The sequence below is a fragment of the Lathamus discolor genome, chromosome 4 (assembly GCF_037157495.1).
Source record: "Lathamus discolor isolate bLatDis1 chromosome 4, bLatDis1.hap1, whole genome shotgun sequence".
Lineage (NCBI taxonomy): Eukaryota > Metazoa > Chordata > Aves > Psittaciformes > Psittacidae > Lathamus > Lathamus discolor.
Window position 1 is genome coordinate 100,352,151 of NC_088887.1, and position 26,694 is coordinate 100,378,844.

General features: G+C 42.2%; 1 protein-coding gene across 1 annotated transcript in view; it reads left to right on the forward strand.

Moving 5' to 3' along the window:
- FAM124A (family with sequence similarity 124 member A) overlaps positions 1-23,690 on the forward strand; it is a 39,172-nt gene extending 15,482 nt beyond the window's left edge. Inside the window, exons 3-4 of the mRNA XM_065675834.1 lie at positions 12,674-13,413; positions 22,656-23,690. Of these exons, the coding sequence (XP_065531906.1) occupies positions 12,674-13,413; positions 22,656-23,459 (1,544 nt within the window). The 3' untranslated portion in view covers positions 23,460-23,690. The remainder of the gene's footprint in view (positions 1-12,673; positions 13,414-22,655) is intronic.
- The last annotated feature ends 3,004 nt before the right edge of the window (positions 23,691-26,694 follow it).

Sequence of the window (26,694 nt, forward strand, 5' to 3'; positions counted from 1 at the left end):
TGGTTGCAGGGATAGTGGGAGCTACAGGAATGTAAGAATCTACAGTATTATGCAGATGTATAGGTGCCTTGTAACAATAGCATATGGAGAAATGGCTTCCAGTTACTTGGGTATCATTTAAAAATCCGGCTGCCTTCACTTAACTGTTAAAGGTGATGACAAATAACCAGGAGCAGGAAGGGGGCTAGGTTTGATTTGGTCTTCTAAATATTTGTCACCATGCTAAAATTTCATAATGTAGTTGCCTACTGTACGTTAGGTTAGTTCGAATCAGTTCTGACGCAGGCACTGCTGGACTGGCTATCTACTGTTTTTCCAAAAATGTAGTAAGTGTAAGGTTATAATTATATTATTTTACTGACATAAAAAGATATATTTTGGTATATCTTGTGATATACAGGCTGAGAAAGTTGGGGCTGTTCAGCCTGGAGAAGAGAAGGCTGCATGGAGACCTCGTAGCAGCCTTCCAGTATCTGAAGGGGGCCTATAGGGATGCTGGGGAGGGACTCTTCATTAGCAACTGTAGTGACAGGACAAGGGGTAACGGGTTAAAACTTAAACAGGGGAAGTTTAGATTGGAGATAAAGAGGAAATTCTTTCCTAGGGTGGTGAGGCACTGGAATGGGTTGCCCAAGGAAGTTGTGAATGCTCCATCCCTGGCGGTGTTCAGGGCCAGCTTGGACAGAGCCTTTGGTGACATGGTCTAGTGTGAGGTGTCCCTGCCCATGGCAGGGGGGTTGGAACTAGATGATCTTTAGGTACTTTCCAACCCTAACTGTTCTATGATTCCGTGATTCTATATTTATGTGCAGAGAGAGTTGAGATGCTTTTACAATGGCTGGCAACAAGCTGTATTAAATACAATTGTAAAAACAATTTAGAGTGGGCTTGCCAGCATCATGCTGCATTTCCAGAAGGTGTTCATTATTATAAAAGCAAGACTTATTAAAGTATGAGGAAAAATGAAAGAGGAAATCGAACCCAAATCATGTAGAGCTCTTAGCCTGAAGCATCTGTCAATATTGCAAATTCAGGTGGTTTGTATAGCAGTGAAATCTGAAGTGTCAGCTTCTGTGGAAAATACAGTGAGCATATTCTGCATATCTTCCTTACCCAGTTTATGCTGCTAGAGGTAAAGAGCAATGCTGCTTCCCACTGGGGCTGTGGAAGCAGGAAAACGTCATTGCTACATGCCACCTAGAAGTCGTTGGATGTGCAAAACATGTTTATGTAGCTGCTTATCATCAAATTCCACCACAGTGAAGGAGGAAGCACTTGCGTAAAGCATAGAAAAGTATAGCACTGAAACACAGAAAGCTGAGGTTGGAAGGCATCTCTGGAGATTGTCTAATCCAAGACCTCTGCTGAAAGCAGGGGCACTGAGAGCACGTTGCTCAGTGCAGTGTCCCATTGTGTTTTGAATATCCCCACAGCCTTTCTGGGCAACCTCTTCCAGTGAGTGATCACCACAATAAAAAGCTTTTTTCTTATGTTTAAACAGAATTTCCTGTATCTCTGTTTGAATCATCCAGAGCAACATCGGCAGGCCCCTTTGCTCTCCAGTCTCTAATTCCTCCTCTCAGCTGGATAATTTTTAATCAGCTTCTTCTGGGTTTGCTGGTGTTTGATCACACAGTACCATTCCCCCTCCCTGCCCTGCCAACATCCCAGTCTCATCCACATGTATTCACACATGATGCATCCTGATTTTTAGGATCTGTAAATAGACTCTTGGCTATGTCAGGAATGGCATGGAGTTATCACTGCTGCTAAGCACCATTGCCTGGAAACCATGCTGGAGATGTTGGTGTTGAGTTAACCTTGCTATTTGCATTTTTACCTTTCAAGAATCTGAGGTTAGGATGCTGTTCTAGTAAGTAGATAGCTTGTTGAGGTTAGTCTAACTGCACATGGTTATTTAGAAGCAGAAGAAGTAGAGAGGAAACATGCCCTTATGACATGACTAACAATGGCCAGTGGCCTGAGAGAGAAGATAAAAAAAGAAATGAGGCGCAGTCATGCGTAAGAACATGCACGAATGGATGTGTAACTGTTCTTGAAATCAGATCTAGATTGGATTTTTGTATGCCAAGTGTGTGGCATTAACCATAAGCATGTGCTTCCCTTGTAAAGACTGAAGTTCCTGTTTAAATGTACCCATGCATCTCTGTTCTTTGTTAAAATCAGAGTTCCAGTCTTTGGGATCACATCAAACTGAGTGTCCCAGGGTTAAATTACTTCCTACCGGCCTAGTGCTGGCTTTGGATTTTTGTATCAAGGGGATAAAATTGCACCCTAAACAGTTACTGGAGCAGAGCTATCAAAACTCTGGTTTTGTTGTTCTGTATATTATTTTCTGACGACATCCAGTTTTTTATGTTATCATATAGGTGCAGCAGATATAAACGAGATTAGTTATTAAAAAATAATAATAATTCATGTAAGAATTACTATCTTGAGTGTTTTTTCTAGCTCATATTTTAAGCATGCATAGTAGCAATCAAAACCATATAAGCAAGTATTTCCTTTCTCATTTTCAAGTGCGATCCAGAAGCATAGGAAATCTGTGATAGACACTGAGCTACTGAGTGCCACACAATTCTAGTAAAAAATTACAGGAAAGACTATAGAGAAAGTCACATTGGATTAGGTGATGTGGGCTGAATTTCCTTCTGTGGAAGTGTTACGTCTGCCATCCCAGGAAACCACAAGGAGCTAGGCAGCTATTTAGTAGGTCTTTTACCTTAAGCAGGGGGTTGCAAGAGAGATAGTGGCATTCCAGGTTCAGCTGGTACGATGATGAGGATAATTTGCAAATTGTTGAGACATCTGTCTGAATTGTTAAAGCCCGAAGAGGGAAGCTACAGAAATAAATCTGTCCCATGGCAACTCCTGACTCAGAGGCACTAGTTGTGGCAGAAGGGGAAAAGCCTTCTGACTCATTGAGTCAAGTGACAGAACACTTGTGAAGGCTGAAGCTGTTAAGGCAGTTTCTACTAAATGAGTGCTGTTTTGAGAATGCCAACAATTACTTTCTCACTTTGTGGACACAGTACATTATCACGGTGTATTTTCTTTAATTTGAATTTTTAAAAATAAAAAAAATTTATTTATGCAAGCTCAGTGGGGAGCTGGGATATTTGGTAATGGGTGCTTGTTGTGTTCTAGAGAAGCAGATGTCCACTGCCTGCTTCATTTTTCTTGGTACCACATATTTGTTGATTGATAGTATAGGGAAAAAATATCTCTTCTCTGTAATGTCTAAAAGGTTCATGAAATAATTACCAAGTGGCTCCTGGCTGCCACTGTATGGGATGAGGATGAAGTACCACCAACAAAGCATGTTTTCTCTTGCTGATTCTTTTTTCCACCAGCTGGTGTGGAGTAGGTCTTTTGAACCACATTCTGCTGATGGCTGAAAGGATTATGAGATTCAAAATACTTTTCCACTTCTGTAGAGTCCAAATAGTTCCTCTGCTATGATGCTAATATTGTTGATTGCCTACAGAGACACAAACATGGCAATGCTTGTCCATGCCTCAGGGTTAGAGCCCGTATTTTATTTGAATGTGTTGTGAGTGTAAATGCTTTATTGTGGCCTCTGCCTTCTCTCTGGCTGGGTTTCCCTGCCAGCTCTTTGTGGTACCAGGAAGGTTTGTGCAAAAGTGCAAACTGATTAGAAGAAGTCTGTCTGAAAACTAACACCTTTAGCCAGATCAGTTCTCTGACTCCTACCAGGAGGCACAATCCTCATTACTCCTTGCCTGAAGGCTTCTTTTCAGTCTACTCAGAAAGCTGCTTCAACTTGCACCTAGGTCTGACACATGAGAAGAACTGGAAACACTTAGCTGGGAATAGTAAGGGGAAGAGTGCCAGCAGTGAAGCCTTAAATTGTATTAAGCCCATTGTAAAATCACACCCTCAGTTAACTAGAGTACATTGTGTGAGGTACGGAGCTCATTGCTGGACCACATTTGTAAGCTGCTCAAGTGTACAGCGCTTCTTGGGTATTTTTAAGGCAATGTTCTTTCTGCCCTTTTATAAAAAATGTATTTTTGAGAATCTGAGCTTTACATAGCAGTCAGATTTTAAGAAAATACAGTGCTTGCAATCAAATGACTTTGAACAGTATGGTGTTGGATGCAGTTTGAATGCTGACATGTATTGTACAGCTTTTGATTTACCGGTGATTGCTGATGGGAGTTTTGCTGAATTACTACACATTGTAACTCTATGCAGAGTCTGATACCGAAGATCAGTGTCTGGGTTCTTGCCAAGTACAATGGTACATATCTTTCTTTAGGAAGATGTTATGATTGAGGAAGACATGCATCTTTGCAAAGCTGAATCTGCATTATACAAGCAGTATAAAATAACAATAAAACAAATTAACATAATTGATAATTAATAATTAATGCAGCTTCCCTGTATTTCTCCAGTAGACTGCATTTAGCAACGATATAGGCTGTTAATCAAGTCCCATGTCTTACGCTGGTGGCCTGGGCCCATTTGTGCCAGCAGCACCACCAGAATCACTGTGGCACATACCTTGAGCAGCAGGCTATGATTGTGCTTCAGTTCCCAACTCAGCGGGTTCTGATCATTGTTTCTTCTAGTGTGTTTCTGAAATACATAGAATGGCAATTGCCAGCTCTTTTCCACAGATGAGGATTGTTAGGGTATCAAACATTTTTTCCTTGCTGTTTCTCTTATGGGTATTGGGTCTCCTGTGAAAATCAATCTCTGTGTGATGTTTGATACCCTAGATGGGCAGAGAGAGGTAGATTGTGACTTTTGAGTGAAGGCAGTTTGAAGATGCTTAATCATGTGAATCTGTTCTGTGTCATGGGCACAGGTACAGACTGAGACACCAAGACAGCTCTCGAATTGTGGTGAACTGTATGGGAAGGAAGAGGGGAAATGAGAATAGCTGACATTCAGGAGAATATCCCTGAAGGCGTATGAGTACACCAACACTTTGCTTTTCTACAAGTTAGCAGCTAAATCTGTAATTGAGGAGAGTATTGAAGTAAGACTTCATTGCTTCCCAGAGTATAAATAGATTATTTAAAAAAAAACAAACCCTGAAATTCTGATCATTCCTCACACTGCTGTTGCCAATGTAACATATGGTGTCAGCAGCATATTTTGAGGGAGGAGAGCACCAGGTTGCAAGAGAGCCATGCAATGAGAGTAAAGAGCTCATGGAGAAGACTGCAGCACTGGCAGAAAAGTCCTTATCTGGATAGGGTATTTGTGAGGAATTGCCAAGCCGTTCGCTTGCTTGTAACCATGGTGTGAAAGCACCTACTGTGGACTCCTACAGTTTGTCTGTGTGAAGATCCCATACACCTTATTCTCAGAGTTGGGCTCTTTCTTTGCTTTGTGTTTAATACACAGTAAAGCACAGCCTCTTTTTTTGACATGCCTACAGGCTCCATAAAGCTTTGGTAGAAGACACAGGCACAGCAAGAAGCCTGTAGTGTCAGGGACATGGGATTACACAGCCAGAAACACAACGTGGCACTCCCATCCCTTCTTTTTTTAGCCTGTTTTTGAAGGGAAACATGATGTGACTGCGTGCCATCTTCACAGAGACACCAACTTCCCACAGGTTTCATCAGAACTGGATGAAAGGCAGTGGGACAAACTTTAGTCTCCATGGAGAAATAAGGCTGCAATGTGAGTTCAAGCTACCTCTTCTAACCTGCAGCTGGACAGTCAGCCCACAGGTGACTTTATACATAGTGTGAACTGTTTCTTGTCTGCCATTTAGCTAGGAGTTAAGTGCGAAAGCTGCAGTACTGTGAATGAGGAGATGAGGGAAATAGGGACTACTGAAGAGTGTGTTTGTGACCTAAGAAGTCACAGACTCTTTGCTTTGCTATGAGCAGTCAGCAGCCTGACTAAAGAAGTCAAAGAATTTGGTTGTGGAGGATGTAATGGAAGATTTGACAATCACGTAGTTCAAGAGCATATCTTCCATAACGCTCATCACAAAAGCTTGTCCCATGTGTTGCAAAACTGATACAGCAAGATAAGATAATAGAACGAGAATGATCTTCGGGATAAGCATGTACACACAAAACTTTCCAATTTCCAATTTCCTTCCAGTTTTAGTTGCATGGCGGAGGGGCCTAAGATGGAAGTGGAGTTACTTGGTTCCCACTACACTTGTGGACAGAAGATGGGCTTTACCTGAGGTTTGATTGTGTCTCTCCAATGGACAGGAGCCTAGGACAGCCAGACTACTGCTAGAGGGACATCTGTCAGGTGCCTGACTTTCAATGGGATGACTCTGGGCCACAATGGTTATGTTTCCTATGAAGAAGATGGGGGTCACATGTTTCTGAAAGCAAGTCCAGGTGGCAATCTTGGCACCACAGACCATATGACTACAAACAGGAGAGCAAATATCAGGGTGAAGTTGCATGACCAGCTTAAGATGCGTAGCTACACAAGTATCCACACCAACATAAGGGAGTGAAGAGGAGTGCATGGAGTGAGATGGTCCCTTTCAATGGCAGCTTAAGCTGACCATGTAAGGTTACCCTTAGGCAAGTCAGGGGAATGTAGCTGGTGGGGGAAGGAATGAGAATTCACACTGTGCTGTAGCGTGGCAGGGGGTTTAGCAATTGCTGCACCATCTAACACCGAAGGTACCACATGATGAGATTTGCCATTGCCTTTGCTTGATCATGCAGGGCCTCTGTGGGCATTAAGGTATTACTTATTGATAAGATTCATTCCCACAGGGTTGCCGGCATGCTGTAGGGCAATGATACCATGTAAGAGCATTCATATTAATGTACCAGCGAAAGCTTTTTATCTCCATCAGGCAGATAATGGGCTTAATTTTCCAGCTTTATTTTTGCTTAATACTGCAACAACCGGGTAACAGTACAGAGAGACTGTACCATGTACCCATCTGAAGGAGTATTTTGCCATGCTTGTTAGTATGCTGATCTGCTGTGCATTGTCTGTATTACCTTAGTATGGATGAAGTTGTGAGCACCCTAGCACCACTATCTCCATTAGAGAACATTCAGCTTCAGCTCTACAGGAAAATGCTGCTTTGATGGGAGGGTGAAAGAGCCTGTCACTGTGCCATGCAGAATATGCCCTTTCTTACTGCTTCTGAACATCCTTCATGAGCTTGAAGTGGTGTGCAAAGCAGGGCATGCTGAGAAACAAATTATCCTGCAGCCCTGCATTTGTCAGATGCTATTAAACAGCAGAGAAAGAGAATGGAGAAGCTGGTGAATCTGTCACATCCTGCTTGTTCGAAAGATTATTGATGATGCATAATTCATCAGAGCATTGGGTTCTGCTGCCAGAGGTGTCCAGCTGCTGCTTCTGTTGCAGATGCCCATACAGTGATGCTCCTTGTTTATGAAAATAACCTCTGTCTTTGTGTCTGCCCATGAGACTTTCAATTAATACACCTAAAGCAGTCAGTCTTGCCTTGGACTAAGATAAAATGTGAAGGTCCTGTTCAGTGAGAAATGGTACCATCTTAACATTTCTTTGTGTTTCAGAATAGGACTGAAATAGGGTAACATTAACATTTTCTTTGCAACAGAAATCTTGTGAAGTTTCAGTTAGGAAATACTATAGTGCTTTTGTTTTCTGACATTATTTATAGAGTCATTTTTCATTCCCACAGTTAAAATATTTTTATTTATTAACAATGAAAAAAATATGGTCTGTGATGTTCAGTTTGAATTATTTCATCTCTTCCTGACAGCAATTATTTCCTGAAAATAAAGTACTACGCGATGGGAGTTGCAGTTCAGGTGCTTGGTTCATTCACTCTGACCCTCTCCTATTGCCTGAGTTACATCTCCTGCAGTGCATCATGCAGTTTGGTCAAATGAAATGTGAAATCTTACTGCCTAATGCAGTGATAAAGAAATCTAGTCTGTATGGTTTAAGATTGGTTCAGGCACTGGTTCCCAGGAAGCAGCCTACCACAGCAGGAAAATGGAAGTTGGTGTTGCAGGTCAACTAAAAAAATATTGATGTCAAGTATTTATAGGTTGAATCCTTCCTCCGAGTTTCCCAGATAGAAGATTGAAAGTGTTGGTGGCTGGAAAATCGAAAATACCAGCCAAATTTGGAAAGGCACTTTCCCATGCACAAACTGGGGCTGGGATCCAGTCTGCCCAAAATCCCTCTTTGCCAGAGACCATCCTAGCTCACATACTTCCCAGGTTTGCCGAACCTTGTATATAACCCTTCATTAAGTATCTCCTGGTGAGTCTGAGAGGTCTTTAGGTCCATATCTTGATTCACCAACTCAGGGTTAGGCGAGACATTTCCTAAGACCTTCCTAAGCTCTGCTATGTGCTGGTTTTAGGCAGTCAGTGGATTTCCAGCCAAGTCCACTGGAGAAGCCTGGAAAATCAGATGTTTCTCAGGACTGCTGAAGGTGGTGACTTCTCCTGAAATACAAAAAATGGTTGGAGCACTGCCTTGAGAAGGTACAAGTCTTCATGCAGGGCAGCTCCAGCAGCAGTACAACCTCTCACAGCATAAAAGAGGCACCAGCCTACTCGGTCTGGGCCACATAACCCAGTAACCATTCTTCTGGAGCCAGGTGTGCAAGAGTCCTGAGGCTGAAAAGCAAATGCAGGAGGAAGACTTCTCTAAGCTAAGGTTATTCAGGTGGCATGGGAGAAAACTCTGCTCATTTCTTCCAGGGACATTTTGCCTCTTGTCTGGTTTAATCAAGGTTGGATGAAGCCTTGGGTGGGATGGTTTAGTGTGAGGTGTCCCTGCCCATGGCAGGGGGGTTGGAACTAGATGATCTTAAGGTCCTTTCCAACCCTAACTATTCTATGATTCTATGATTCTATGATTCTATGATTCTATGATTCTATGATTCTATGATTCTATGATTAATGTAAAATGCATATGTACTCCTGGGAGAATGAGTTGTAGCTCCAGTCCCCTGTACCTCCAGATGAGCCTAGCTGCTTCCGAACTGCTAGGGTTGCTGACCTGAAGTTACTCCTGCTTGTGCCTGCTTTGGGCCAGGAGCCCTGCTTTCCTGGCCAGCCGCAGCAAGGATTGTGTTATTAGATACTGGAATCCTTACGCACCTCTTGGGTGGTGTCTGTGCCCTCAACCCTCCACCCCAAGGGAGCAGAGCATTTCACCCACTGCTTCCCACTTCACCCTGGTGTCACCAGATCACCACTGTTGTCATAGCCCTCTTGCTAGGCACCTTTGGCCAGCGGAGAACTGGGCAGCTCTGGATGCCAAGACAGTTGTCTTCTGAAGACACCACTGTTCCCTACAGAGTAAGGGGGGTGGAAAGGAATTAGGAAGGCAAGATCATCCCCTGCAGGTTTTTCAGAGACAGCAACCTCTCTCTACAAGCCTAGCAGGTAGCACAGACAACTGGGCTAGACGGACAGGTACCTCTCCTGCCTGTCCTCACAACAAACAAGCTCGGATTTCGGTGAAGTCATACGAAATGAGGCAGCTGGCACAGACAAACTTGACAGCACCCACTGCTTTCTGTCAGATTATCTTTTTGATTAAAAGATCCTGGTTCCCAGGCAGGGGAAAGAAGGGAGGAAGAACCACAGGGTAAGACTGATATTCTGCTTTACAGGACTTTCTGTTTTCTCCACTCAGCAATATTGCATCAGCAACAAAATAAAACTAATACATAGAAAAGGGCCCAGTCAAAGCCTGATCATATAATATCAGGGCACCCTCAGCTCCCAGCTTTAGGATCATCAAGTGTGACAGCCCTGCAGCGTTTTGGCTGACAGTTTGCTTTAACCTGTCATGGGTTGTTAATGCTACCTAACAGAGGAGTAGATAGTTTAGAATTGTAAAATACGGGTAGCAGTTACCTCTTAGCAATGTTAGTGCTTTGCCAACACAAAGAGAACTAATCCCCTTCTGTCATAGGAAGGAAAAAAATCTAAAAGCTGTGAGAACAGTGGAGCTCATTTTCAAATGGATGCCTCAGCATTTTGATATTTTCTGTGGGATTAACTGGTAACACAGGAAGGCTAATACATATGCAAAGCTTTCATTTGCTTCTGTGACAATTTGCCAGGGGCAAATTGAACGGTGTCATGAGAAATGGTGTCATTTCCCCCCTTCCTTGTCAGCTGTAGCAAAAAAACTTGTTAGTAACATAGAAACAATTTGCAACTTATCATCACTTCAGGGGGACTTTCTCTTAGATCCTTGCCTCGTATTTCTGCTTTTCTTATGTTTCTCTTTTTCTTACCAAAACAGAAAGGGCTGCTATTTTATAAGCACAGAAGCCACATAATGAAAGGTGTAAAAGTGTTGCAGTAAAAGCATCTTTACTGACATAAAATAGATACTGAAGCTCTGTCTGTACTGATTTGTTACACTTTTCCACCTTCAAGCATAGCTGCTTCTAGCTCAAAAAAAAGGGTGATTTGCTCTGCTGTACATATAACCCTAGATCCTAAGGATGGCTTTGTGCCATGCTCTGGTGCTCTGCTGAGGCTGGCTCTGCAAGCATCTGGTGCTGCTGGGCACAGGCAGCAATGGCTGCAGAATGCTAATGCTGAGGCTGGCTCCCACAAGGCTCCACTTTTGAAAGCTGTTTTAGCCATTCAGTGTCCATGCACCATGCTGAGCAACAGGAGGGTAGGAAAGCCATGCTCAGGGATTCCTTTTTTCCAATGCAGAGCAAGAAGCCGACAGAAACGATGCCTGCTTCACACTGTTGTGCCCAGGCTTCTTTCAGAGCTGCAGTCATTTATATGCATAAATATCAAGGCTGTCACTTGTTGCAGTCTTTGATAGCATTTGTGTAACAAAGGGAATGGAGAGAGAAAAGAGTGGAACATCTTCCATTCCAGTCTTGGAAAATGAATGACTGCATAGCTATAGCAATTGCTTTCTTTCTGGTTTTATTAGATCACTGTCCTCTGCAATTTGTTTCCCTTCCTGTCCTGCTGTCCTGTGTAAAGGACTATGAGAGGACACCCCCACACATCCCTTTTATCTTTCTTCCACACTGTGACTATCTACAGGGAATATCTCAAAGTATTACATACCAGTAACAATTGCCACAGCAAAGCCTTTTGCCATATAATGACACAGATTATTTTTTTGCTTCAGTTTTTTCTTCCATTAACCATCTGACAAAGTCATTCTTCATCATCCATTTCATGCAGCGATACAAGAACTCTGATGTAATTGTATTTTTATTATCTACTTGCTTTTTCTATATTTGCCATAGGCAAAATGCATGCTTGCTATTTGCTCTGCATACTATATCCTTCTGCTGTTTCTAAACTGAGGCTGATGGTATGTTTACCAGTCACCTCTGGAAAGCTATGCAGTTGCATCAAGCTTTTCTCTGGATCTTGTAGCTATTCTGTATTCAAAGATAACTAAAATACATTACTTGTGTAATACTGCTTTTCCATTAAAACAATTGCTGAAGTATCACAGGAATGTTATTCTGCTGCCAGGAAGGAGGAGGGAGAGGTTTGTACTGATTGCCAATGGCAGGGGAAACAGCCTGTGAGACAATCCCCCTATTAAATGTGGTCTGCACAATGAAAAGCTTGGGAAGCCTTTCTAAGGCTTTACGCATTTAGGCTTTGTGCCCAGGCCTGGGGTCTCAGACATGGAGGTGGTTTCAGAGCACCACACAGGGGAAACAACTTCAGCAAAAATATCCAGATTACCTGGATGATTTATTAAACCGTTTGGGGCATCCATTCACATGCAACTTGATTAGCATGCCACTCCAGCAGAACAGAAGCCACAATTTCTCCTCTGCCCTCCAACCAGCCATTGCTCGGCTTCTGAGCTATCAATGAGGTTTTAGGGACAACAACAGAGAGCCCCTGTGAACATTCCTAAGGCTAACTAGAGGGTTCTTTTTCTCCCCCGAGTAAATGTGATTTTTTTGTGCTTCCTGCTCTTACCAGTCTTGCCTAATCTTATAAAAACCGTATAGTCTTGATGGTCTGAAGATATAAACAGTGAAGGATTTGTAGGGGCAAGTAATATGTTTTCCTGAAGAAGGACTTGTGTGCCTGAAGGCCTGTCTGTTTTTTTCCCCAACTGTATCAGTTGGTCTAATAAAAGATATTACCTCTCCCTACAAACTTTGCCTTACTTATTGAACAGCTGCCTCCAGGACACAGAACACTCTTAACTGGGTGGAAAACTCCACCGTCAAGGTGATAGAGCAGAATTCAGTGGTGTGATTTCCATGCCCGGAGCCAACTGGCACATGTTAAACCAAGGTGGGATGAACACTGTCCGCCCTGATCATCCCACACATCATTAGTGTCCCTTACCCCCCCCCCCACACACACACATTCTACGTCAGTATTTTTGTCTTTTCTACCTCGCAGCAGTACGGAGCAGCTCTTTTTGAACACAGATGCACACACTGGTTAATGTCTCTTGGGTGCTACCTCAGTAGAAAGAGCAACTTTTATGGTAAGCTTGATGAAACCTCTGTCTTCCCATTATTTTGTGGTTGCCATGTCTCTGCACATCATTTTTAGTCTGAGCTTCGTGGTGACTTTGAGAGAGCTGGAAAAAAAGCCCAGTGTGACCATGTTGACCTTTGCTCCCTTAAGGATCATGTAACTGTTGACAACTTGGCTTCAAGTCTTAAAGGATATTTTTCATTTAATCCTCCCAGGTGAACTTTCAGTGGAAGGCATACAAGACCCATTCCTTGTTAGTGTACATATTATCACAGACCCAGGGGAATCCAAGACTCTTCAGCAAGCCATTGATAAGCTTCTAGCCTGGATCCACCCAGACCTCCAGCTGTTTCGAGTCTCAGAAAGACGAGCACCCAAGAAGCACAGGAAGCCAGGTAAGGCTGGTGTTTCCCAGCCAGCCCTTGCCATCATCCTGTTTCTGCAGGAAGAATATGGAGAGGAACCCATTTTGCAGCTCCACAAAACCTTTCAGCGGCCACCTTGGCGTTACCACCACACAGAGCAAGTGCATGGGAAGTTCCTCCCTTACATGCCATGCAGCCAGGACTTTTACACTCTGGCTCCAGAGACTCCTCTGTGGGCCATTCGGCCAGTGCACTATGGGAAAGAAATTATCCGCTTCACTATATACTGCAGGAGTGAAAACTTCGCTGACATTTTGAAGCTGTACGAGTTAATACTGAAAAGACCAGTATGTCAGAAAAAAGCGGACTTTTGTGTTTTTCCTGTCTATTCTAACTTGGAGATAGACATTCAGTTTTCCTTAAAAAAGCTTCCGAAGGGCCAGGTGCCAATGCCAACAGAGTCAGCAGTGCTGGAGTTCAGAGTAAAAGATGTGGGGCAGCTTGTGCCTCTCTTGCCCAACCCTTGCAGCCCCATCAGTGAAGGCAGGTGGCAGACGGAAGACCACGATGGAAATAGGATCCTTTTGCAGGTAAGTTCAGCACAAAGGGAAACAGCAGCACATTTACTGGTTTTGTGCAGGAAAGCTTAACTTGCAATGGCAGCAGAAAAGGAGGCTTTTTTTGGTTTTGCTCTATCCCAGGAGAGTGAGCCAGGACAGCACCACTAAGGAAAGAATTTGAAACCTCTTTCTGTAAGTGTAAAATCAGGAAAGCAGTGATAATACTACCCAGATATCAGTCAAGCTCAGTTTATGTAGAGTGATGTCAGATGAGGTAGCTGTTTAAAAGAATGAGGAGAGAAAGAATTATGAGCCTGAGTGGAGAAATGATGGCTGATGGGTGTAGTTTTGTAAGAAATATAGGCACAGAACTGACAGGGGTTTATAAAATAGCTCTCAGTTATGAGATTTCTTTTATGGAAGACAAGCAGAATTCCTGATGGTACTCATTATTTTCTAGCATCACAGGGTGACAAACTGCATCTCTTTTGCACTGTGATTATCAGGATGGGGTGAGAGGTGGTGAAGGAAAAGAAATGTGCCCTGAAGAGCAGCCTGAGAGAGACATTCCCACAGACTCTCGTTTTGAACTAATCTCAAGTGCTCACAACCGTGTTCTAAAAGCGAGCTTATTTGTGAAGACATCTGTAGGCACCATCTCTGGGCAATGTATCAGCATGCTCTGCTTCACTACACCACATCAGAGGGAGATAAAGGGGATAACAAGCAGCAAGCTTTTAATAGCTGCCTGTCCTGCAGAGGGGCTATCTGTGGCAAGCCAGAGCCAGGTTAATATGCATTCCTACACTGCAGAGTATTTATTGCTGCTTACTGTTCAAATCTAGGAGCACAGAGCCTCACCTTTAGAAGACTATTGTTCAGATTTCAAAGAAGAAGACTTTAGTTTAGAGTGAATTGCATTCATGAAGCTTGCCAAATTGTCTGACCTGGTTTCTGTGGAAGAGGCATTTTGTGTGCCATCCCTCCACTGCATGGACCACCCAGCATAGAGAGAGGTGTGTCCTGCCCCTTGCAGCACAGTTCCTCTGGGTTTGTAGCTCCTGGGGCTGAACATCCAGGTGCAAGGGGCATCTATGCTCCGGTGAGTCCTATGCATGTGGTGATGAAACCTTTCAATGCCTCTCAGCAGATGCTACCCACAGAGACATCCCATGCCAGAGCTGAACAGCACATGTGTAGGGCTTAGGAGGCAACTCAGCTTCCCTTCCTATCTGCCAAGACAGTCCCTGGTTTGTCAGGGTTACTGCTTGCACTGTGTTAGCCTGAGATTACTTGTAAACTTAAGCTTACAAAAGCCATCACCAAACTTCTACACAGCAACCACACTCACCCACATCCACTTTTCACTGTTCTTTTTCATGAGGTTTCTGCCATGTTATGCAACTTTGGTTTATGGGATCTTGCAGTGGTAAATTGAAGGGAAGGGTAAAAAAACCCCAACCAACCAAACAACAGGGCTTCTAAATAAGGCTTTTGATTTCAAGCCAGCAAGTTTTCAGAAACAGCAGGTGCCAGGCAGTACAGAGATAAATTGGTACTTGTCAAGTAGCAGGCCAAGGTAAACCCTGCAGAAACCGTCAGAATAAGATATTACCCATATGCACCGAAAGAGGAGAGCAAATCCTGATAAGTGTGGCCTCCAAGTGCAATTAATTTTCGCTGCTGTGTTTAGTAAAGGCGATGATGCTGAACAGGAGGGCAAAATGGCAAACAGGAATGAAGTTACAGAAAGGGAAATTATCACATTTGAAGTGCAGTAAAGCAAAATAAGTTTAATATGTGCAAAATGGCAGGGGGAGCAATGGGGAGACTTTGTGTCTAAGTTACGTGCTTGTGAGGTCATGAGGACTAGGTCCTGGTGTACAGGTTTTAAACAAGTCTATTCAATCAGAAATGGAGCTGTATGACTAAACTGGAGATGAAGTGTCCTGTTTGTACTCAGATGACTACAAGCCACCAATGCAACAAAGCCATTAAAAGAAAAGTGCAGTCTCTGGTGTGTACCAGAGTTAGTATCCCCTGAGGTGACTTCAGAGAGGTGCACGTACAGGGAAGGGCTCTCACCACATACAGAGGAATGGAGAGACTGTCACACAAATGGAAACTGAAAAGTAAAGCAATCTAAGGGAATTTCCCAACTGAAGGGAGGCCTGATTGTGCTTGGAAAATACACCTGAAGGTTAAAGGCAGGAATGGGTAAAGGCTGTTTCACTAAATGACTCTTCTAGTACAGGAGCAAAACACTGTTGATAAATAGATTTAAATTGGCAGCTGTAGGTGTTGAGGGCCAGCTACGTAACAGCCACCCAGCATGTGCAGACAGGTTAATACCCTAATTCAAGACAGGATGGTCATTTAAGGAAAAGGGATTGTATGATGGGATCATGGGTTATAGGAAACACTGGATTTGGTGATCCATGGACTCCCTATATTCTTTTATTCTTATATTCTTTTAACTCATTCTGAGTTCAAAACAATTATAGTATCTACCTTTTAAAGTGACCTTTGACTTCTCATTGAGTACTGCTATTAACAGTGTTATCAGTGCCACACTGTTGGCAATAATTTCCACTTCTTCCCATTTGTATGAAACCTAAACAGTTGCCTCCTAGTATTTTTCAGCCCACATATCAGTTGGCACTTAGGAATCATCAGAATATTTTTATTTATGACTGCATTTTTTAGAGATCAAAATTACCCATTATACCCGAAATGGTAGATAAACGTCCCTGTTGAATTACAGGCAGTGTTTAATGGTTGAAGTTTGGATATACCTCCATGATTAGACTAACAAGATGTGACCTCTGTGTTTTTCTTGGTGTGCTTACAGGGACTTGGATACTGGCCAGCCAGATTGATCCATGTTCTTAACTCATTTTGCAAATGCAATTACGAAGGGGCTTAGATAGAGTCAGTGCAAGAGAAAATGGAGTTATTCATGGGCAGGATAAATGTGTTCGATAGCACAGAACCTATTCCTTCATTTGCGAGGAATCTCCTCAAAATTATTTTGTCACAGTAGCTTTTCCACGTTGGCAAGTTAACTCCAAGGGTGCAGCTATATACCAGCTGAGCAAAGGGTAAGCTTCAGTTGGCTTTAGCAGGAGCAAGGCTTAAGAGCATGTTTGCATCCTGTGGGAAAACATTCTTACTGCTTCACCAGTGCTAAGCCCAGAAGCAGGAGCTCTGGGGACCTCTTGTCAGAGCAGTCAGAAGACTACATAAATAATGTAGCTAAGAATATACCATATAGTGCTATACTGAATACACTGCCAGTTTTATAGTTCTTGTCGAAACTCCTGGCAGCTTTTGGGCATAATCCTCTCGGAGACAGCTGAAGTGCTAATGAACTTGTACTCCTGGCAGTGCAACATTGGAAGCAGGAAAGGTTAATAACTGATAAGACTGGCTTGGCCATTCATGTTTGGGAAGCAGGAATAGTGAGCAGAGAGAAGAAAGTGCACATATGGCTTCTTTAAGTTATGAGAGTGTCTTTGGATAGGGTAGGAAAAGTAAAATAACATTTTAGCAGAATTTCCTAGCTTCTTTGTGTGAGGAGAGACATGCAGGCAAACTTGAGAGGTAGGTGGGCAAATAAATATCTCACCTTGGTAGTGACACAGTGCTTAAGCATGAGACCTACTGCCAGTTTACATCCCAAAAGGTACCTGAGCTATCCAGAAGTGTCCTGGCAGGTTAGACTCAGGACCTACATGAGGTCTGTACCCTCCTGCAATGTCAGGCAGGCACCCTAGGATATACCAGAATGGACCGAACACCTATATTTAGGCACCTGCTTCACCCTGTAATGACCAATTTCTTGCTGAAATACCACCACCACCATCTTGAGAGCTTCCAGCTTGCTTGAATTAATAGAGCAGATAGGGCAGATCTGAACACAAAGAGGAAGAAAGGCAAGCAAAGCATCAAGGATAAGCAAAGGCTCCTTTACAAAATTAATTTTAGTTTCTTTTTGAACTGATGGAAAGTTAAACACATCGCACTCGTGTTGAGTAAGGCAAGCAAAATCAGGGTTCAGGATGGTGATGTCGCTGCTGTGCTGGCTGGGTTCTGACCTCAGCGAAGCCTTGCTGGCAACACTTAATGCAGATAATGCATAATGAGATCGCTATCTGCTTTCTGAAAAAGCAGGTAGCGTAAATAGACTTCAGGAGCACTCATGGATTTTTTGTGTCCAAGTGAAGTCGAAAGTGCCCTTCTGTGAGGTTCACCGCAGGTTGTTTATGGCATTCCCGGATATTTGTCATGAAATTCTTCTGCAGCCCATTGTGATACACAAAGACTCTAAATCCCTCCAGGCTTCACAAAGATTTGTGCAGAGATTATAAATGAGCAGCAGATTAGCCCCAGATGAAAAAATCTCTTCTGTTAGAAAGCTAATCTGCTCAGTCAATGGCCAGGTTTGCTGTGCATGTTTGTGGCGGGGTCTGACAAATCTCCCCGTATCTGGAATTTCAGAATTGACAGGTCATTTTGGATAGATTCTTTGTCCTTTCATATGGCTGACCCTCTCTCTGCCATCTCCGACACGTTTGTGCCTGATGCAGGCAAGGCAGCATGGCAGTCTCATGCTCCCCGTGACAGCACTGCCAGGCTGCAGCGAGGTTAACAGGCAGTGCAGAAAGCAAGCTGTGAGAAGGTTGAAGATAAGGACTTAAAAAAGAAAAGAATTCAGAAAATTAAAGCAGATGCAACTTCTTCCAAAGCCAAGGGCAGAATTTAGGAGGCAGTAGAAGGCTGTTCTGCTGCAAAGAGTAGCTGCATGTGCATCACACTGTCCTCAAGCTACAAAAATAGGTCTTGCTGCTTTCAGCATCCAATGGCACAAAGGGTAGTGAAAGATTAGCATTTCCCGCTGGCTTGTCAAGGTTTCTCTGGTGAGCAGACTTTGTGGCACTGTAAGGTTAAAATGAAGAGGAGTGATCACATGAATGCATAGGCTGAACACAGCTCTCCTTTTGCCATGCCAGGGTGGTACAAAGGAGCATAGTAAATGGCCTTAGTATGGAACTAGAAGCTAGTTTGCTGAAGTTTTAATCCTGACTAAATCATTGAATCTTCTCTGTGATCTCTGACAAGTTACAGAATGTAGATACAGAAAAATTATTAGTTCACATAATCCAGTTCCCTACAATATAGGATTAGCCTGTAATCTTTATTCAGTAGTATTTCATGAGCTGGAACTTCTGACACTCTATCTGTAGTGCAGTTGCGCAGTCTGGTATTCTCACAGTCAGGAAAGTCACCAGTTATGTTGCTTTCAGATGAAAATATTAAAAATATCTCCCTTTATTATTTCCTCTTTCTGCTAATATCATGAAGAGCAGCACTGGAAAATAGATCTTCAATATCATAATGCATCTAAACATAAAAGCACTGAGGTTAGCAATACCTCCTATAAACACAGCTGGTCAGAAAGAAGCTGTGTTAGTGATGTCTCTTGGCCTGCACTGCAGGCCGCTATCCTAAGGTCAGATTGTACTTGTCCCCTTCTCCTTGCTGATCCACCATTACCTCCTGCCAGGCCAACTGGCCTTGACTGGGAGCTGTAACCCAGGAGCAGGAATAAGAGCAAATACTTTGCATAAAATGAGATGCTTTTATCTGTCCAAAGAACACTAAAAGAGATAGGAAAAAAAAATAAAATAAGAAAACCCTGAAACTAATGTATTACCCAAAGTAAATTTTTCTCGTTAGTGTAGGCATGTTCCAAGTTACCCCAGGTACTTAAAGCTATTTAGTTGCACTTCTTTCTGATTTAAACTGGAGGGTTTGTAAATATTAGATAGAGCTCAAAACAACTATTCTTTTAAACTTATTTAAAAGACTTATTTTTAACTTATTCTTTAAACTTTACCTGTATTAATAAATTAAACATGCTCAGGCACATTTCCAGACACTGAAATCCCTGATAGGGAGTGGCCTGTGCATGTGCTTGCAGGCCAAGCAGGGTACAGCAGACAGATACCTAGTATTTGAAAACTGAATCAGACCCAGTATCTCTCACTAATGGTGACCTGAGAGACCCAATTAAACTACCTTTTTTTTTTAACACATGTCAAAAATTATGTCAACAAATAAAAATAACAAATTATTACCACCATCTGCATGCATGAGGCTTTTTGCTGGTGTGCAAAGTACCTCCTCTAAACATCAAAGCAAAATGAACACATGGGAGTTATGTCTTCAAGATTTGGTTCAGTCCAGATTGTAGACATCTAAACCTGATGTCTATCCATGTATTTTTGTGTGAGCTACAGTCTGCATTCTCACTGTCATCGATGGGTATGTACTCAGTACAGTCCAAGGACCTAGAAAGTAGTTCAGCTAGCCAGACCAGGAATTTTCTTCAGAGAAAGCTGAATTTCTCTCCAGACTCCATTGACTGTATTAACTGGAGAACTAAATCCTACCCGTGATGTCTGATGCCTATCTTATATACATATGCCCTCCCTTTACAGAGAGGGTGGTTAGACACTGGAACAGGCTGCCCAGGGAAGTGATGCAATCACCATCCCCAGAAGTGTTCACAAACCATGTAGGTGAGTGACATGGTTTAGTGGTGGCCTTGGCAGTCCTGGGGTAAAGGTTGGGCTTGAACTTAAAGGTCTTTTCCAACCTAGTTGATTCTATGATTCTATATATAAAGAAAGATGGCATGGTCTGCACAAGGTAAAGGTGAGGCTTTTGTGCTTCCTGCAGAACTCTCCCCACTGCAAGTCTTGGATCATTTCCCAAAAGCCTTGTGTTTTCAGGTGCAGTTTTGTTCAAACTGCTAACCGGTGCTTGTGCTCCCAAAGGCCTCCTTACCTTTACACGAACAAGAAGACTGTATTTGTGGGGGTGCTTGGTTTCTTTGGATATTTGATCTACCAGATTATCAACTAAGTCTACAAAAACACAAGAATATAGTGTGAAAACAACCAATGCTCAGTCAATCCACGATTTTCTTTCCAAGAGGTAGGAGAAGTTTTAGGAGGTGTTTCTGTTGACTTCTTGTTGACCAAGCATAATGGTTGAGTCCCTGTAGTGTATCTGGTATCAGAGTTGCCACAGAGAAAAAAAAATAGCACCTTTGGTTAATATAAACAAAATAGTATGAGAAGCGATTTCTTACGCAAACCCATCAAAAGTGTGCGATTACTTGGTTGTGTATTTTCAGCATATCATATTGTTATTGCTGGGTTACCCAAAAATGTCTTCAGTTAAGAACCAGCTGGCATTTCCTTCCAGGCACAAGCCTTTTATGTTGCAAAGTAATTTTTTAAACAAATTAACTCACATCTTACATAAATAAAATAATGTTGTGTGAGAGGTCTGAAGTAATTTCTGGTTAATGTTTTGTTGACAACTTGACTCATTTTATTTGACTCGTATTAAATTTCTTGTCAGTTAATGAAACTGCTACACTACTGTAGTTAATTTCCCCATTAATTCATTTAGTTCCTTGTGGCATTGAGGAAAATAGCTTATTATATTATACAGAAATAAGTTATGAACTAACATACCTCATTACAGATACATTGGTGTATATATATTCGTCTACAATGCCAAAATGAACTCCTATGGTTTGGCTGTCCTAGAAATCACCTCTATCCAGGCAATCACGGATAAACAAAACGTTTTTCGCAGATGTGAAAATCCTTTTTTGCTTATAAAATCACTGCAATAAAAACCAGAAGTTGGTTATGGCAGATCTGGGTCACTAAGACAATGTGATGTGCGCTACCGAGATGTTAGAAGCAGCAGTGTATGGAGTCCTTTTAGAGACAGGGGGTGCAAAGAATCTCCTTGGTTACCAGGGTCTCATCCCTTTTAGTCATGTCATATAATCTGTTTGGTAAAATGATCAAGCTCCATCTTTATCCATTACTTGCCCCAGAAGACTCTTCTACTTGTGTTGTGATTAGAAAGCTTTTATTAGTTTGTGGTTCAGGCTTTTTAATGGATAGATTTTAATTTTTTTTTTCTTTGTGGCTGCATCTTTGTCAGTTTGAATTTATTCTTTTTCACATAGGCATAATTTGAGTCACGTGCAGCATTCTGGATGAGGCATTAGCAGTGTTGTCTATAGTGCGTTAATACTTTTTTAACTCATTTGGGACTCCACAGAATAATGTTTGTCACAGTCTTCATTTTAATAGCACATAGTGACTTAGATACCTAGTTGTTTCTCATCGGTTGCTTCCAACTGACAAGTCCCATAGATGAGATTACTAGATACGATCTTGCACTTTGACCCATTAGTTCCTGTCCCTTCTGTGACAGAAATCTAGCATTTTGTATTATGTGAGAAATACCAGTAAGAAGAATTTAAATTAAACATTTTAAAATTCAAACTTATAAAACCTTACTGAGATAAGTGGGTTGATGAATAACCTTATTATTGCTCAAACATTAGGGCCTCAGTACAGTTACCCACACATAAGTGTCTAATCCCATAGGAAGTCCACCTGGCCTCCAGCTGCTTCCTGAGAAGGATGTTGGCTCCCCATTTGTCACAGCTGCTGTCCCTGTTCAAATGCTCAAGTATCTGGTGGGCAGAGAACCGAATCCTACCCTGGGGCTGAGATTCAGGTCCAGACTGAAGTCTTAACCACCAGGTTAGGTCTTCACAGTCTAGGTAGCTACAAGCAAATTAGATGTCTGTGCTTAAAATCATTACAAGGTAGTTAATAGAGCAATATGATTCTGGAGCACATTGCTCAGCTACCCAGATGTGAAAGAGTTGAAAGAAATAATAATTCCCATTGAGAAGTCAGAGAATGAGGGTGCTTGCTAAAGGCTTTTTGACGTTTCAGAGGAAAAAACAAAACATTTGCACCACAGTAAGGAAGAAATGAGAAATTAGAATGATGGTAAAATACATCTCCCATTTCTTCATTTCTGTTCTTCAGCTACCCACTAAGGCAGTAATGTTGGGAGACAGAATATGAATGAATCCGAACAAGTCAATAGGAAGTGAGAATTCCGAGCTAGCGTAATTTAGCCCGCAAAGCAGGGCTCCTCTACCATTTATTCTTGTTGTCTTCAAGGCTCCTTGTGTAAATATTTGGGATTTTGGCAGAGTACTTTCTCTTGTTATTGAAGTGAAACATTTGCTGCAAGCATACTGAATGAAGTCTGCTTCGTAATTATTTGCAGTAACAACTCAGCAACAGAGACTTACGGTTGTAAGACTGCCAATTCTGTATTAATGTGATCTTCTTTTCTCCCTCTACTGGCTGCAGCAAGCACGCAGTTGGTGTAGGAAGTCTGCAAAGCAGAGCAAGCAACCATATCCATCTGTGTCAACAGATTCCTGCTTCACCACACTGCCAGCCTTTCTTCCTCAGAGCCACCGATCTGTCCCTGAACAACCAAAGGAAATGGGTCAAAACAAGGCACATCACACAAACAGCCTTGGTCATTATCTTGGTTTCTCCCAGCAGGACTTGAGACACAGTGGTCGAGGAGTCTTCACACGCAGATGCAGCAGTGCCTCCAGCATTTCGTGGTCATTTCAGCGAAGCAAGTCTCTGTTCTGCTTGCCCACAGCGAACTCCTCTTCAGCCTCAGAGACTTCTCATTTCAGTGAACCATTTCAGTTTTTAAATACTGGGTCACCTGCAACTAGGTTAAAAACATGGAGATGCAGCCCCAGGCTTAACATTGATGACTTGGAGGGTGCCCAGGAGACTGATGTAGACACAGGGTTGAAGCTGTCCTTCTCAGACCTGTCTGTGGTCTCTGCATACTCTGCTCTTAACGAATTTTTCAATGACTTGGACACCTCTCTTCCCCCACAGAAACAAAGAGTCAGTAAGGCTAAACAGGCAGCCACCGGTGGAAGGCCTGTATCAGCCATGTGCAATACCTTTGAGTCAGTTGATTCTTCAATGCCACCTCTATCTGAATGGTCTTCCAGCTCATTTACATCAGCATCTCTCTCCAAGCAGCACAAACAGTCCTCAAGAGCAGCTCCTTGTTCTCTGGATGATGGTGGAAGTGTTTGCCCAGTTTCATCAGTTAATGAAGAAGAATTTTACATCTGAGGTGTCTATTTTACACCTTCTAGAGCAAACATGTTCTACTTGTGAATGGCAGCAGTGGGCCCAGCTTGAGCTTGAAGAAGGTTCTTTGCTGAGGAGGAGCTGATGCAGCAGATAATGCTGGATATTTGAAGAAAACACTCAGATCCCTCAGAGATGGGTGTCCACAAACTATGTACAGTGAAGTAGTCTGAGCTTGCACCCTGTACCTTTGTACTGGAGGAGATGATCAGCACTGAGGCTTCTCCACAGCAGTGCAAGGTGGAAGGTTGCTATGACTGACCCTTGATGTTGAAGACAATGCCAGAAGAGGCACGTAATAATACATTTTTCTTTTGCAGAAAAGGAAGAGTAATTTGTGACACCAAACTGTTTTAACTTTTCTGAGAAATTCCCTTAACTCAGGAAAGATGGAAGGAGAAAGGGGTCTTCTTTCTCTTTCACAAGTTCCAAAGGCAGCTCTAAGCACAGCAGGTCCCAGTAACACATCTCCAGTAGAGTCAGACAAGAAGTTTTCTGTGAGGACACACACAGTTCCTTCTAATTTCTGAGAGCTGGCAGTGGTGAGGTGGGTGAGAAGTGTCATTCCTTCCCCATGGAAGAAGAAGCTCCACTATATCCAATGATAGTCCAGGATGAGGAAAGTGCCAAAAGGAGAAACTTTACAGAACATTTTCAACTCGTATGCTTTCCAGCTGGAAAGAAGCCATCTGGGCTACTGTCTGAACCCTGTGGACAGTGGTAACCCAAGTAAACCACTTATAATTCAGGCAGTACAGAGTTTGCCTTTTCGGAATACAAATCAAGGAAGATAACCCGTCATTTTTCTACACTGCTACATCACTAGTCCCAAATATATAGCAGCTCCTTAGTTTTTAAGGGATTGGTTTTTTTCCACTAAAAATAATTAATGTAGGAACTTATTCTTTGTGTTTCCAGTTCAAGCATACTTCTCTCTCAAATACCTCTCTCCAAAGAAAGAAAAAGTCAAATTTTACTGGATTTTCAAGTAAATTTTTAAGTATGTGTTCTTGATAACTTGTTTTGCTCCAATTAATTTGGTATTGAAAGCAAAAAGTAAGTTAAAAGCTGTTACTATGACAGCTAAGTACTTTCACCAGGATTTAAGTTGTATAAACAGATTGCATCATGAAGAGTTACATTTTTGGCAGAGAAGAGGCACTGATTGTAGCTCTGATCTAGCCAATGAGAAAATGAACGTTTTAAAATGTGTACGTATAATGCTGGATGTAAGCTATATACAGGTAGAGATGCTGAAGACTTGCCATGATGGCATTGTGGTGGGTAGAATAAAAACGAATTTGTAGAGAAAAAAATGTTTGCTATATTACCAGGCAGTTTTAACCAGAAGAATTGCTGCTTTGGGGGAAAAAAATAAAATGGAAAAAGCTCATACATATTCTAAATAACAGTTACAAAAAGTGGAACAGTTTTTTCCTGTTCCCCTGGCTCATTTAAGTAAATGCACAGTTTGTACAAACAATTCTGGAAGGAAGCCTGGGAGAAACTGAGTACAGGTTTATAGGGAAGGAGGGGGAATTCCATTAAACCTCCACCCCCAAACCAGAACAGGCCAGAGGGATCATCAAGAGTCAGGATGCTACTCCTCAAGGTTTTTTCCATTTGCTGTCATTTTCTCCACACAAAGAGGCATCAGGCTGAAGTTCAAGTCTCCTCTCTGTGAGATGCTATCATAAAGAGGTAGATCTTGTCTTTTGTGCTAAACACAGTGTATAAATAGGAGCAATCTATTCAAGCTCTAAAAGAACAGATTACCAGCCTTCTCCCACTCTCCCAAGCTGTTTAGGCTTACTGCAGTTTTGAGTAAACTGTTCCCTTAAGAAATACCTGGAAGTGGAAACAGCACCAAACAAGGGTTTGTCATGATGTGCTTGTGTTTACTTCTCTGTGCTCCTTCAGAGTCCACACAGCCTTTCCTCTGACTTTCCTGGCCTTTTGGTCAAACCCCCTCTGAACAAGTGGACCCAATTTATGTAAAGTTGTGCTCCACATTATTGTTTGCACCCTGTCAAAATACATGTAAAACACTGCGAGGTCAGCCCAGCAGCTTTTCACATCAGCTTGCAGTTCACCACACAAGCAGTGATGCCTATGACAGCCAGGCTGCACAGATTTAAACTTCCGATTCCCTATTTTCTGTCATATTTGTGGTAGTGCAAAAATAAGTGATGAAATAACATTGCAAATTTATGGGACAGCCATTTTATCTACACTAGTCACTTCCAGATATGACAACCAACAGGATAAATTTTGTTCAAATCTGATAAAAATTATACTATTCATTATTTGGAACAGAAAAACAAAAAGCCTTTTCACAGTGTTTTAATAACATGAATAACATTTGATCTGAACTTGAAATCAAAAGCTGGTTTGAGCTGATGTATGTCTGATCATTATGCCAATATTCAGACTCCTGACAAAAGCTGATTCAGGCTTTTAATGAAGAGAAGGCTTTGAAAGATCTTTCTGCCTAGGGTGTGCCTCTGCAAGAAGGGGTTCAGCACATCTGGATGCTGTCTTCTGACACAGCAGCAAACACCGGTACTGGAGCTCTACAAACAAGCACAGGGTAGCTCAAGTGTCAATCACGAGGCTCATGTGTGGCATTAACTGGCAGCTCCACAAGCATCTCAACTCCAAATTTTACCATGATAATTCTAACAGGAAGAAAGCCAAATGAGCTTTCATAGACTCTGAATTTATGCTGTCTCCACTGGGTTGAATAGTTTACATGCATGGTGCTTGTAACCAAATTTTGCAATAACTGAGTGTCATACTGTCAGGAAAACCAGAGATGGTCGTGTACAGAAAACTTTTTGTCTATAATAAAGGAAGCAAGATTTTGAAGAGTGTTTCACTGAAGGTAGGCTTTGTTAATTCTCTTGCCATTATTTAAGAAAGGGCTGATCTCTTCAGAGAACATGCGCAAGTTTCATGGCATTTACCTATTGTTTTGGTTAAATTATGAACAATGTCATTTTAGAACTTCAGGTTTTCCCTGAAATTTCTCTCCTTCTCACCCGAGAATGCATTGCTTCTGTGGAATAAAATAGAAATGAGAAGTCAGTTGCTCTTAATCTTCTACATGTTCATTTATGAAGTATTGCGGACTCACCAACTGTTTAGCTGGGCTTCAAACTGACTGCAGTGACACAAGCTCTCCAGCTCTTGGCAGTGTGTATCAGTGGGATAATTA